Source organism: Lepidochelys kempii, chromosome 17 (genome assembly GCF_965140285.1).
Source record: "Lepidochelys kempii isolate rLepKem1 chromosome 17, rLepKem1.hap1, whole genome shotgun sequence".
NCBI lineage: Eukaryota > Metazoa > Chordata > Testudines > Cheloniidae > Lepidochelys > Lepidochelys kempii.
The window spans coordinates 12,778,422-12,790,982 of NC_136396.1; the positions used below are offsets into that span (position 1 = coordinate 12,778,422).

Sequence of the window (12,561 nt, forward strand, 5' to 3'; positions counted from 1 at the left end):
AGCTCAAACCAAACACATATCCAGAAAGACGACAACAGGAGCAGCACTGGATCCATTAAGTCAAAGAAAAACCCTACCTATCCTATGAATACCTTTAATGTTTTAGTTAGTGTGTGGCAAGGCCATTTCTGTCTCTACTGTAGATAAAATCCAATAGATTAATACTTTGTTCAAAACTTTCTGAAATCAGATTTTGGTTGAGAGGCTTTTGTGCACATCTATATTTGTTCAGATTATAAAAAAACAAGTTAATATATTTTATTTCACAACAGACTATACATAATTTTTTTTCTTTTACACATTAAATGAAATACATAGATTACATAGTTTACATGGAATTGAAAATACATAAGACAAAGTGCTACAATATCCACAATATTAAATTAACATTATTCACAAACTTATTTAAAATGTAAAAACAACCCCACACATTTGCAGACACTGAATATCTCCAACTTTCAATCAGTATCTAGGATTGGTTTTTCAAAGGCATTCAGGATTATAATGCATAGAGACAACATCTTGCTGACAAAATGTAAAACATGACAAAATAAAAATCCTTATAAAAGCACTATCTGTAAACTCATACTAAACCTGTGAAAGTAAAATGACCAAAAATTCTTGTCCTGGAAAGTAACATCCATCTGAAGATCTGTATATAAAATAAATAAATAGAATTCCCAGATCAGACTCAGCTCATTCACAGAAAGAAAAATGAAACAACCTTGAGGGTTTGTTTTTAAAAATGTTAAACAATTAGAAAATTTAAAGCCATCTTAGATCTCCTCTATAGTGCAAGGGACAATCTAAAAAGCATTACAAAAATTTATTCTTTTTTGAAGCTGTAAGTAACTATATAGATCAGCATAACTACAAGGCTCAGTACTTCCAGTGCTTACTTAAAGCCACCTGTGTCCAAAGTGTCCCGGGCACTAGCTCACAGAGGCTCTGGATGTGTTGGGAGAACTTCATGCTATATTCTGTGCTTTGTATCATTGCCCTTTCTGGCTGATGATCAGTTGTATGACCCAGTACTTCTGCACTGATCTTTGCCACCCAGGAAGCACAAGGATCCTAAGCACAGGATATGGCATGAAGTTCTTCCAACACATCCACAAACTCTAAGCGACCTTGGCTGAAACTCAAGCAGGGGAAACCCTGCCTCCATGGACATAGTTCAGTCTAAATCTGATCCATTTCGCCCCCAAACTAACCTGCATTACCTTTCCACTGAATGCATCTGATGAAGTGAGCTGTAGCTCACGAAAGCTTATGCTCAAATAAATTTGTTAGTCTCTAAGGTGCCACAAGTCCTCCTTTTCTTTTTGCAGATACAGACTGACACAGCTGCTACTCTGAAACCTTACAACAGAAGAGACTCACATTGGCAACCAGGTGCAGACAACCCAGATTAGCCAAGCTATCCACCACCAGGAACAGATCCACCGACAGACTTCACAGATGCTATGATGGAGACAAACATTTCTTTGCCTCCGGCACTACCACAGCATGAGAATTCAAAAAGTCTGTATGATGCAAACTATCAGCTTTGGCATGAGACTTTCACCACCAGTGCATCTGTCTTCCCTATCATGTCATTTTCCCCAGGTCATCCATAAGCCAGGGTGACCTGTGAAGATAAAGCTAGGGGAAGAATGTGCCTCGTTGACCACTATTGCTGACTGAGGCCAAAAGATCATGACCTGCCACCATGTTTATAGAATCAAGTCCTAATTTAAGATGAACAACAGGAAGAGACACTCACATATGATGTAGTCCTCAGGATCTGGCAAGTCCACCAGTAAGCCCCTCAGAATCCCAAAGTATGGGCATCCTTGGCCTAACTTCTTTACGTTACTAAAAACAACCTCCAAAAACTATGAACTCGCTTATGTGTAAATTGATGTTACTTTTAAAAAATTACTAATGCTCTATAGGGAGTAAAAGGAGAGTGGTGAAATAAAGGGAGACGCAACAGAAATAAGATGACACTGTTTGACTCAAGGACACCTCTTCAGTGTCTCTATAGCAACTGCCAACCAATAACTTCAGGGATTTTTTTAATTAAGGTGTATTCTGGCTCTCACTGTAGATATTGAAACTCCTGCATACAAGATAAACTTTCTAAACCTAGAGCATTTAAGTAGACTACATATGTATGATTTAGAGGTTAGAACAAAGAGCAGGGAACAAGGAAGAATCCAGTCACAGTCATTACTTCCATGTGTGTCCTCAGGCTAGTCACTTGATCTCCTTATGCCTCTTAAAGCTGGAAAACTGGAAGGGGGGCGGAGGGGAGCAGTATCTCACTGAAATTGTCATTCATAACTAGAGTGGGGAAATAAGTTATGAAATAAAAAAACCTTCCCAGTTCCAGTGTTTGTAATAAAAAGTGCTAAAATGCTAAAAATGCTAAAAGCACTGGGAAGGATGCATTATAGAAAAATACATCAGAACATAGATATTCAGTCATGAAGCATAAAAATATATTGGAAACCGTAAACAAGAAAACTGGTTAATTTCTGCCATGACTTTTACAGGGTATAAATCAGGATAATTTGCCCCCAAAAGTTTCAGTAAAATTTGATTACTGTTTAACACAGTAACCATTTAAAAAAAATAACCTTAAAGTACCACTAACCCTTTGAGTTTAGCAAAGTGTCTGTGTTAAAATGGCACTAAAGCTAGCCAGGCTGTGTATTCAGTAAAATTAATGCATCCTTGGATACACAGGAGGCTTTGGCTCTTACTTTCAAGGACTTGTATTACCCAGCTCCACTATGCTGACTGCTATGTCTTGCGGTTTAATCAATCGTCATTCTAAGCAAAGGTTTGTCGAAATACATTTCAATTAGATTGCCAAGTACATGGTTAGATCCTCTTTAGGGACTTGCTTATTAAGAATCAAGGAAGAGTTCCTGTAAATAACAGACTGAACTTTGTATTTGTTGGAATGCTTTCAGGTTATGCCTATTTGTCTAAAAAGAGGGGGGGGGCATATAAGCTAAAGCAAACCTCACTGCAAGAATCCAGAAACCAATTGCTGATGATCATGATAGAATTACTTAATTCAATGGAAGTTTTCCACACATAACATTCCTAAACACAGGAGAGACATGCTCTAAAAAGCATTCCCCTGGCAAGTGTTCACAATCATTTTCATGGGTTAGCATTAATCCAATTAGTCCCAAATATCCACATGCTCGTCTGTGCCACGCATTTGAATCTTCTGAGACTCCAGAATGGATGATTAGTTGAACTATATTTTACAATTGACCATATATGGAATATTTTAAGTGTCTGTACCAGCCAAACACACATACATTAGGATACAGAAAGTTCAGTTTCTGCAGCATATCTTGGCTAACTACGTTCAAAAGGAAAATTGTTACTGAAGAAAGTCAGTGATCAAGATTTCAAATAATGTTGACATACATAAGCAATTTAAATAAAATAGGGATAGTCTATAGTCTAGGGATAGGTATGAGCACAAGGATAGGGAACCAGGATATCCTATATGCTCACTCCAGCTCAAACACGATCTGTGGACTTGGACAAGTCATTTAATCTACCTGACTCAGTTGCCCTATCTGTAAAACAGAAAGGCTAGCTCGTGACATGAAACGGCTATTGTGAGAATTCAGTTGTCAATATTTGTAAACTGCTTTGAAGGTTAAACACCACTACTCAGGGCTATGTATTTTAATTATTTTACACGCACAATTCCCACTGACAGTAACAGGAGTAATGCATGTGTAGAAACAAGAGACCTCGAAATGTCCATACCAGGCTCTAAGAACTACATATTTAAAAGTCACAATAGCACATTTAAAATTCAGTCTGAGTCTGATCCAGCAAAGCATTTAAACACGTTCTTAATGTCAAATATATCCCATCAAAGTTTATAGGCTTGTTTGCTGGATTGGGGCCTACATGAATTACATTTTAGACACATTTACCCCCTTTTGAATTACACTGCAAATGTAAATTGATACTTCTGCTCATTCTCAATGACCCAGCTAAATATTTATAGAAAAGACCTAGTATATAATAACTGTGTTAAATAAAAGAAAGATAAGAAGTCTAGAAATACAAAATTACGGTCAATGCACCATTCTTCATTTATTCCCTCAAACAAATGCACACACCATTTACTGTGGATTTTTGTGCAGCTCAGTTTAGATACATTGAAATATCTTTCACACACAACACTGATGCTTGCTATGTGGAGGGCTTTAGGGTTCATTGGTGTCCCCTGTGGAAAAAATAAATTATAAACGTCCTCCCTGAGTGTCTGGCAAGAGTGTCCCCAAGCCCCTGTGCTAGTCTCCGCTCCAGTGAGTGCTTGAAGCCGGGAAAGCCAAAGTAAGAAAAGATGCCTACCTACAGCTTTCAGGTTAATGAATTCATTCTTTGTTGTTACTAGATTGTACAGTATTCCCCTGATAGACTCCCTACATTTCTACTCAATCTGTCAGGGCGACTCCAGAACATTTTTGCTGTGCAAATCTGAATCTTATTGCTTCTACCAATGGCAATACTTAAAAAAAAAAAAGTTACATGCTATGTTGAGTGTAAAGAACAGATCAGGAACTAGGTTTAAAAACAGTTTACAAAAACAAATCAAGGGTCTCAAAGGAAAAACAGGAACACGGAAGGGCGGAGGGAAAGAAGTAAACTGTGCCAGTGGCTGTTAGCCAGTCTGCATCATTAATCAACAAAGATGCCAGCACCAGGGGAACAAAATCTCTACACCCATGAGACAAAATGTATAATTTATGTCCCAAAAAATTCCAACTATTAATTACCACCTATTTTAATCCACTATTTAGCTGCCTATACAGCTAATGTGTTCTGCTCTGTATCATAGCCAGGCAACCCTCATGTAGTATTGTGGTATATAGGCAAAAAGGGCCATTATGAGCAGCACAAGGAAGGCTCATTGTCTCGTTTTGTTACATTCTTAGGTCCTACGAATCTGTAGTTACCTTTCAAGAAGCAATTGTCAACTAGTTGGGACACTAAAACATACCTTCCTTAAAGTAAAATAAACCTCATCCCATTCCTGGCGGGTGCCTTTCATAGATACAACATTTTAAAATGTACCACTTTGCACTTTTAATATTAAGCTCTCAAAGTATGTCACAAAGATGAGGAGGTATCGTTATTCCCTTTTTACAGATGTGAAACTGGAGCACGAAGAGGTTAAGCAACTTGCCCAAGGCCACACAACAAGTCAGCTGGAAAACCAATAACAGGATCCAGGTCTCTCTGCTCTGTTCAGACCACTAGCCAATGCATATACAGAGGTTTTTAAGAGGCTAATAATTTTAATGCAAATATTTGAGCATGCAGCAACCTAAAAAATAATTAAACAGAACTCAGTTCTTAACAATTTCTCTCCCCTAAGTCATCACAATTAGCAGAGATTTCACTGTAATCCAGCTTTTGCAATTTGCACACTGAAAACAATTGGAAGGTTTACATGAAATATTCCACTCACTGTTAGCAGGTTCCCTTCGGCATCACTGGAGAACGAAAAAATGATAGTCGTCCTCTCCAAAGATGCTGCGAAAGATGCACCATACTTCTAGGTATATACATTTGGGGGCTAAACAGGCTGCACTTACCGTTCCTCTGACAACAGGCAGGGCAGCATGACATTCATAACAAAACGATGTTGATGACATGAAACAATCACATGATCCATTTATCAGAATGGAACAGAGGCCCTGATGTTTATCCAGATAAGCGAGAGATTCTGCACAGGAAATATACCTTATAAGTGTTCAGATACTGCAGTGACAGAATGGTATAAATACTCAATGTCTACACTTTAATGCTGCAGCTGCACTGCAACAGCACTTCAGTTTAGACACTACCTACACCGATGGCATAGGTAATCCACCTCCCCAAGAGGCAGTAGCTAGGTCAACAGAAGAATTCTTCTACCGCTATCTATCCTGGAGTTAGGTTAGTATGTTTCTCAAGGGTGTGGATTTTTCATACCCTGAGAGATGTAGCTATACAGATGTAAGTTCCTAGTGTAGACCAGCCTTTAGACTAGGCAGAGATAGAGAAATAGGCAGATAGGCGGAGAGATGTGCAGGGACATAACTGAATAGAGACAGAGTGTTTAACTAATGGCTTGTCTACACAGGGACATCCAGGAAAAATTAATTTGAATTAGCTAAAATTGTGAATATGAAGTGGACTAGTTAAACCAAATTAAAATCCTGCAAGAACCTCTTCATTCAAAACTTGCAATGGCCTTAATTCAGTTTGGAAGTTAACTAAACTAAATTGAATTAAGGCCACTTTAATTCTGAATAACAGCGCCCACAAAGAGATTTAATGAAGTTTAACTAATCCACTTTAAAATCACACCTTTAATTATCTGGATGAATTTTCCTGGATGTGCCTGGGTATAAGCCCTAAGAAAGGTTCTAAAGTCATTGAAAAAAATTCAGTGTTATGCAGATGTCTGGAGTCATTATACAACTACACATCATTCATTAAATATATATGAGGGTTAGCTGATCAGTGTTTTGTTTTGTTTTATTTTTCAAATTTAGAACTTGCAAAATGTGATGGTATCTGCCAAGAAAAGTTAAGTCAATAAAGTTATTTAAAGCAGTTATCGGAGTATACTCCCCTGACATCCTCCTGCACAATTCTTCTCAGTTTCTGTCAAAAAATGAACACATATTAGGCAGTAACAACATCTAAATCACGGTAAAAGATTTTGTTTAGAACAAGTCCAGCCAATAGCAATATTGTCAACTCTCACAAATTAAAATCACAAGACACAGAAAGTATGCTCATAATGAAAGCACAATGGTTCTTATGTCTGGGCTTTTCTTTAAACTGGACTTAAAGTTTTCAATGTCTGGTAGAGAATGTGGTAGGGCTTTAATTAAGTTACAAATGATACAAGAACAAGTTTTTCTTCCTCCTGTCCATTTCTTTTTAATATAGTGAACCAGAATAAGTTGGCATGTAATCTACTGGCACAAATGTTAGTGCCAGAATATTACCTCATGAAATAAACATGATAAAAAAGAACAAAATCCCCATCATAGCTTCTCTTGGAAATTTCTAAAATGTGATCAGAAGATAGTCAAGCCCAAAAGTATGTTTTTAATCACTGCAGCTGAGATTCCCATTTCTGTCAACAATGCTGAAACTCAGACCACAGCAATGTTCCATTTATACAAAGACATGAGAATTGGGCAAGCACCACTGAACTACCCAGTTCATGATGACTACTTAGTCATTAAATAAAGCATTTCTCCTAACAAGAAGCTTAGGCTCATAAGTTTCGTATTTTGGATCTGAAGGAGGCTGTTTAGTAAAAAGTTCTGTCTGTGGCTTAAGGATCCCTTCCCCTACAAAGAAACCAAAGTTGAGGAGCGAGCTGACAAGTGAAGAACTCATTCAAGTCTTCACTCAACTTAGGGCTTGTCTACGCTACAAAATTTAAGTCACTTTGTCTAATTCAACCTCAAGCCTCCAAATTAAGTCAATTGTGTGTGGCCACACCATGCTCATTGTCCCGATGGAGTGCGCCCTCACTAGCAGCGCCTACATCGATGCACAAAGCAGTGCACTGTGGGGAGCTATCCCAAAGTGCAACTTGCAACAGTGTGTTTTGGGAATTTTGTGCAATGCCTCATGGGACCAAAATGTTGCACAGGAGAATGGGAACAGTGCGTCGGCATCCCATGATGCACCGTCCTCCCTCCCTCATATCAATGGCAAACAACCCAGCGGTTTTCACACCTTAAAACTGCCACGCGTAAGCCATAACCCCAGAAGCATGGAGCCTGCTTAGTTGTGCACTCTTGCTGTGAGCATCTCAAAAACCTCACGCCTCTGCCTGCAGTATTTCCAGAGCTGAAGTAGGGTCCGCCACGCGGAACATCGCGATGTCCTGCAAGCAGCCCTGCTGCAAGCCACTGAAAATTTTAAAAAAAATAAAATAAAAAAAAATTCACAGTTGGTGCTGGCAGTCACAGAGCAGCTACACTCTGTTGAGCACCGTTTCTGGTCCCGTGAAACAAGCACCGACTGGTGGAAATGCATCGTTTTGCAGGTATGGGACGACGAGCAGTGGCTGCCGAACTTTCAAATGCAGAAGACCACCTTCCAGGAACTTTGTGCAGAGCTTTCCCCTGCCCTGCAGTTCAGCAACACAAAAAGGAGAGCTGCTCTGACAGTGGAGAAGCAAGTGGCGATTGCTGTTTGGAAGCTTGCAATGCCAGACAGTTACCGGTCAGTGCAGAAACAATTTGGAGTAGGTAAAATCAACCGTGGGAGCTGCTGTGTTCCACGTGTGCAGGACTATTAATCGACTTCTGCTACGAAGGGTAGTGAGTCTGGGAAATGTGCAGGACATAGTGGATGGTTTTGCCGTGATGGGGTTCCCTAATTGCAATGGGGCGATAGATGGCATGCATATTCCCATCTTGGAACCAGACCACCTTGCCAGAGAGTATATAAACCGACACTGAGATGCCTATAGTTATCCTGGGGGAGCCAGCCTACCCCTTGCTCCCATGGCTCATGAAGTCATACACCGGCTGTCTGGACAGCGGTAAGAAACAGTTCAGCTATAGGCTCAGCAAGTGCAGAATGGAGGTTGAATGTGCCTTTGGTCGTTTAAAAGGGCACTGGAGAAGTTTACTAACCAGGTTGGACCTTAGTGAAGAGAACATCCCCATGGTTATAGCTGCCTTTTGTGTGCTCCATAATATCTGTGGGGGAAAAAGGAGGGGAAATTTTCCGCAGGGGTGGACAGTTGAGGCAGATTGCATGGCAGCCATTTTTGAAGAGCCACACACCAATAAGAAGAGCACAGCATGGGGTGCTGCGTATCCACGAGGCTTTGAAAATCCGTTTCAATAATGAGGCACAGTAATGTGAGCTGCTTGTCTGCACTGTGCTTTCCCAAACCTTCACCTGCCTTGCATCACTGTCCCTGCAAAGCCAACCCCCCACCCACTCCTTCTACTCAATAAAGAACATGTATTTCTCAAATCCATTTACTTTATTTAACAAACATAAGTAAAGATGGAAAACAGAAAAAAAAGTTAGCCTTGGGGAAAAGGGGTTGTAAAGTTGGAACAGGAGTAAAATTTTTAGCTGTTTAACGTAACACTGCATTCTAGACCATTAAAGATCTGTGAACGAGCACCTTCTGTTCCTTGTACCCTCCTCCTGAGGTAAGTGAAAGGGATAATGGACTTTTCTCCCATGACTAATGGAACGCTTGGCGGAGGGTGATTCTGTGCCAGGCGATATTGGCTGGCTGTCCACTAGAGTCTGCAGAGGGACTGTACCCTCCTGCTTCTGTTCCTGTAGTTCAACCAGATGCCTCAACATGTCTGATTGGTCCCTCATAATCCAAAGCATCTCATCCTGCACCGCACACTCTTGCTCACTGGAAGCTTTCCTGCTCTTCATGTTCACGTCTAACTTCTCAGACAGTTAAATCCTCCACGCTCTCAGCTCTGTCTCAGCTGTCCCGGAGGTGTTCATTATCCCGGTGAACATGTCCTCCCGTGTTCTCTTTCACCTTCTTCTAATCAGCGAAAGTCTGCTTTCAGGTGTTGATGACATGCCAAAGGACACATTTCCAGCTGGGGGTCAGTCATGGGAAAAAAGAAAGGAGCCATTGTACATGCATAAAATGTTTCCATAGCAAAGCTGTTTTCATTAAAAAAAAACAAACCAACCCACTTTTATTACACTAGGTGCAAGCCAGAACAATCAAAATCCATAACTGTGCGTTTTGCTGTTCCAGCCATGGTGAATAGCCCCCCAAGTCACGGGTGACCGCACTTTTAATGAAGTTTATGGCAGGCTCATGTCGGAAGCAGAGGTAGCTAGTCAAACAATGGCCTTTCCCCATAGCACCACGGGAAGCTGTTTACAAACAGGGGCTGGGGGGCATTTTCACTCTCAAATTGCAGAATCTCACATGTGGGCCCCAATCCTCTATCAGCCACTTAAACTACTTGTCAATCCATGCCGAGAACAGTAAAGGCACATTAGCGGCCATGTGGTTTGGCGATTTGGCATCTGGGTTGGGGGAGGAGGTCTACATGCTCTTTTTTACCCCTTGTAAGAGCACTTTTACTGAGAACTTCAACCGTTTCCCCTAGGTGACCCTATGTGCTAACTGTCTCCTGAGGGTAACAGAGGCGGAAAGGAAGGAGATGCTGCAAGCGTCTGGGTACGTACCCAGTCTTTATGCTGCTATGCTGTGTACCACAATGATGCCAGCAGAATTAATTCAGGAGTTGCATGGGGAAGCGTCCTACTGTGGTGGAAGAAATAAGACTGCCCTGCCCAGAAATCTTCTGCAAAGGATTGCAGAGTACCTCCATGAAAGTGTCCTAGAGATATCCATGGATGATTCCCGGGCTAGCCCAGTCCACACAAACAGTCACTTCCGGGGGCCACCCTTTGCGTAGCTGGAGCAGCCTCTTGTAAGCAAAGAGCCACAGCACCTCACTTTTTCTTCAGAGTAAATATGCAATACCACTGAATGTGTGCGCCCGCTAAAGTTTAACTGGACTTTGATTGTAACTGTATACTCACCAGAGGTGCCTTCCCCAGCATCATGGTGGGTCACCATGATGTCCTGCAACCCACAGGGCTCCAGGGTTAAAAATATTTCCTGGATCTTGGGGAGAATGGACCCACCGCTCACCTGTCTCCCATTCTCCTCTTCCTCATCCACCATATTGTCCTCCTTGTTGTCCCTAGACTCACACACCTGTGATGTGTCCATGTTGCTTGTGGGGGAACTGGTAGGGTCACCCCGAAGAATCGCATGCAGCTCATTATAGAACTGGCATGTGTGGGGTTCAGCACCAGAACGACTGTTTGCCTCCCTTGGCGAAGTTCTTTTATTTTCACACGGCACTGCTGTGTGTCCCTCATGTAGCCCTTCTCCCCCATTCCATGAGCGATCTTTACATAGATGTCAGCGTTTCTTCTGCTGGATCAGAACTCTGCCTGCACAGACTTCTCCCCACACAGCGATGAGATCCACCACCTCCTGTGCAGACCAGGCTGGAGCACGTTTGGGGCATGTAATCTCCATGATTAGCTGTGCTTAAGCTGGCATGCTCCCAATGCTGATCAAACAGGAAATGGGAAATCAAAAATTCCCGGTGCTCTAGCAAGGGAGGGGCTGTTTCCTGGGTACCTGGCTGCAGTGCAGCAGATTGAGAATGATCTCCAGAGTGGTCACAGATGAGCATTGTGGGACACCACCTGGAGGCCAATTAAGTCGAATTACACAATGCCTCGTCTGCACTACCTTGAAGTCGACCCATGAAAATCAAATTAAGTGCTATGCCTCCCGTAGAAGTGGATTACAGAAGTCAACATTAGAGGCGACTTGGTCAGCATAAAGAACCCGGTAGCGTAGGCACATACATTAACAGGTCAACTTAAGGTGGCTTCCTTCGACCTACCTCTGCAGTGTAGATCAGGCCTTAGTGAACTACCTTGGTTAGTTTCATTTGCCATTTCTAGATTGTTTCAGTTTCAGATTCTCATGCACTAATAGGTTGGTGGTGTTTTTCTCAGACTGAAGGGAAATCCTAACATTTAAAAAAAGATTCAACTAAATTAAAAAAAAAAACAAAAAAGGGGACAAAATCTGTTTATCTCCCTTCCCCCTTTTCCTTTCCAAAACCTAAATTCTAGTCCTAAACCCGAGCACTTGACACTGTTCCTTTACAAAGATACAAAGTCATGAGCCCCCCAAGTACAGCCTTATAAAGAAGAGATTACACTAATCTCTTAAATTAAACAGTATGGATGAGGGCTAATCAATTTTTTTTGTTCAGAACATGCTATTCAAAGACTCTTACTGAAATTCTTGATAAACATTTTACATGCAAGTTGCCTTCCCAAAGATCTTTCTGGTCAACAAATTAGATTAATCAACCCAATGAAATGTAACACAGCAGCCTACAATTTACATAAATATTTCCAAGATTAAATTTTGAGGCCAACCCAAGTGACTTTCCTGAAACAGTGGAGATGATTTGAGATACTCCATATTAATAGTAATATTTCCAGGATTTAAATATATTCCTACATTTTAGATAAAATGATGTATTTGAGCTTTCAAGAGAGACATTTACAAATTTCGGTATTTCAACTATCACTTTCAGGGAAGAAAGATGATCCTGGGATAGCCTCTTTCAGTCTAAAAGGAAATCTGCTACAGAGACACATTGGCTGGTAGCCGGAGAAATCTTTAAAGATTAATTACAAAGTCAACAATTACACTTCTTATTGCTACAAACAGGGAAATTCATCATGTAACTTAATTTTTTTTTTCAGGGCTTGGCTTATAAAGTCTCACCATCCAGCTTCCATTTCAGAATCATGTGGAATTATCATTGGATCTGGAAGAGTTAAGTTTACAGTAATTCATATATTTGAGTGCCCATTTTATCTTTGCTAATTGGGGCATACCAGTAGGGTTCTCCCATTTTCCAAAAACCTTTCCAAATGACCCGTCTGTATACTTTT

General features: G+C 40.9%; 1 protein-coding gene across 11 annotated transcripts in view; it reads right to left on the reverse strand.

Annotated features, from left to right (window-relative positions):
• Positions 1–273: 273 nt before the first annotated feature.
• The window catches only part of KCTD7 (potassium channel tetramerization domain containing 7), a 29,380-nt gene continuing 17,092 nt past the window's right edge, over positions 274–12,561 (reverse strand). For 7 of the 11 annotated variants that reach the window (XM_073315072.1, XM_073315069.1, XM_073315067.1 and 4 more), the window contains one exon: positions 274–11,618. In XM_073315072.1, the coding sequence (XP_073171173.1) occupies positions 11,534–11,618 (85 nt within the window). In that variant the 3' untranslated portion in view covers positions 274–11,533. The remainder of the gene's footprint in view (positions 11,619–12,561) is intronic. The other 4 variants (XM_073315068.1, XM_073315075.1, XM_073315074.1 and 1 more) reach the window with 4 other exon arrangements.